Source organism: Octopus bimaculoides, chromosome 27, assembly GCF_001194135.2.
Source record: "Octopus bimaculoides isolate UCB-OBI-ISO-001 chromosome 27, ASM119413v2, whole genome shotgun sequence".
Lineage (NCBI taxonomy): Eukaryota > Metazoa > Mollusca > Cephalopoda > Octopoda > Octopodidae > Octopus > Octopus bimaculoides.
Window position 1 is genome coordinate 21,597,949 of NC_069007.1, and position 1,066 is coordinate 21,599,014.

At 36.1% G+C, this 1,066-nt stretch overlaps 3 protein-coding genes across 3 annotated transcripts in view; 2 read left to right on the forward strand and 1 right to left on the reverse strand.

Annotated features, from left to right (window-relative positions):
* LOC106881957 (protein PTHB1) overlaps window positions 1–1,024 on the reverse strand; it is a 25,877-nt gene extending 24,853 nt beyond the window's left edge. The window contains exon 1 of the mRNA XM_052977182.1: window positions 961–1,024. Coding sequence (XP_052833142.1) covers window positions 961–1,008 — 48 coding nt within the window. The 5' untranslated portion in view covers window positions 1,009–1,024. The remainder of the gene's footprint in view (window positions 1–960) is intronic.
* LOC106876168 (uncharacterized) overlaps window positions 1–1,066 on the forward strand; it is a 197,303-nt gene that overhangs the window by 141,047 nt on the left and 55,190 nt on the right. The window lies entirely within an intron of this gene.
* LOC106881956 (endoplasmic reticulum resident protein 44) overlaps window positions 1–1,066 on the forward strand; it is a 25,213-nt gene that overhangs the window by 584 nt on the left and 23,563 nt on the right. The window lies entirely within an intron of this gene.

The window sequence follows — 1,066 nt, forward strand, 5'->3', positions numbered from 1 at the left end:
TATATATATATATATATATATATATATATAGCAAGTATACATACACGTGTGTATGTATATTTATGTGCGTATGTGGATTATATTTAGAGTCATCTTTTATTGCTGTCGACTGTGAAATGTTCAATGATGTGTGAAATGCTTATATATATATATGTGTATGTATGTGTATGTATATATATACACACACACACACGTCTGTGTGCTTGTATGCCTATATATATAGATACAGATGTGACGATCAGTATGATGTGTCCCTTTTTGTCTCTGTGAATGTGTTTTAGACTACGTACATATGTCTGTGTGTATAATGTATACGTTTCTGTAGATTGTGTATGTGGTGTGTGTATATACACACACCACTTACACACATGACTGTTCCCAGTTATCGGTGTCTGGTTCTTTAGCCGAATCAACATCAATTTGTATGATTCTGTGAGGGTGGGTATGTGTATATAAATATATATGTGGGTGTTTGATTCTGTAAGCTTAGAAGATTTCGTCACATTTTTCTTCAACACACCAGAAACGTAGATCAAAATATGCAAGCATGTCTGTCTAACTAAATATATACAGTGTATATATATACATACATGTAGATAAATACACGTGCATGAATGCATGTGTGTGTAAATGTATATGTATGTGTGTATGTATGTATAATCATGTGTCGTGAATTATGAGCTTTGCTTTCTTGTTAGTTGTGTCTGACATTTACTCGAATGTATGTTTATATCCACACACCAGTCACCTTTATTGGAGCACTCATGTGTGTATATATACGTAGGTGGGTGTGAGTGCTAATCCTGTGGTAATTCTACTGATGTCCACGTTACACATGAGAGTCCGGCGGCCGTTATACTTACAGATCGACACACCCTTCAAATAAACGTCTCTGGAGAGACATATATATATATATATATATACATACACAGTGGAGGTGGTATTAAATAGATGAAATACCTCGTATGTGGATTCCCCCGTGCGTTTCAACCGAAAGGCCGTGGCCATGCTGGGTCACCGCCAGTACCATCACCTTTTCAATGGCCATTATCATGTGGTTGGCTTT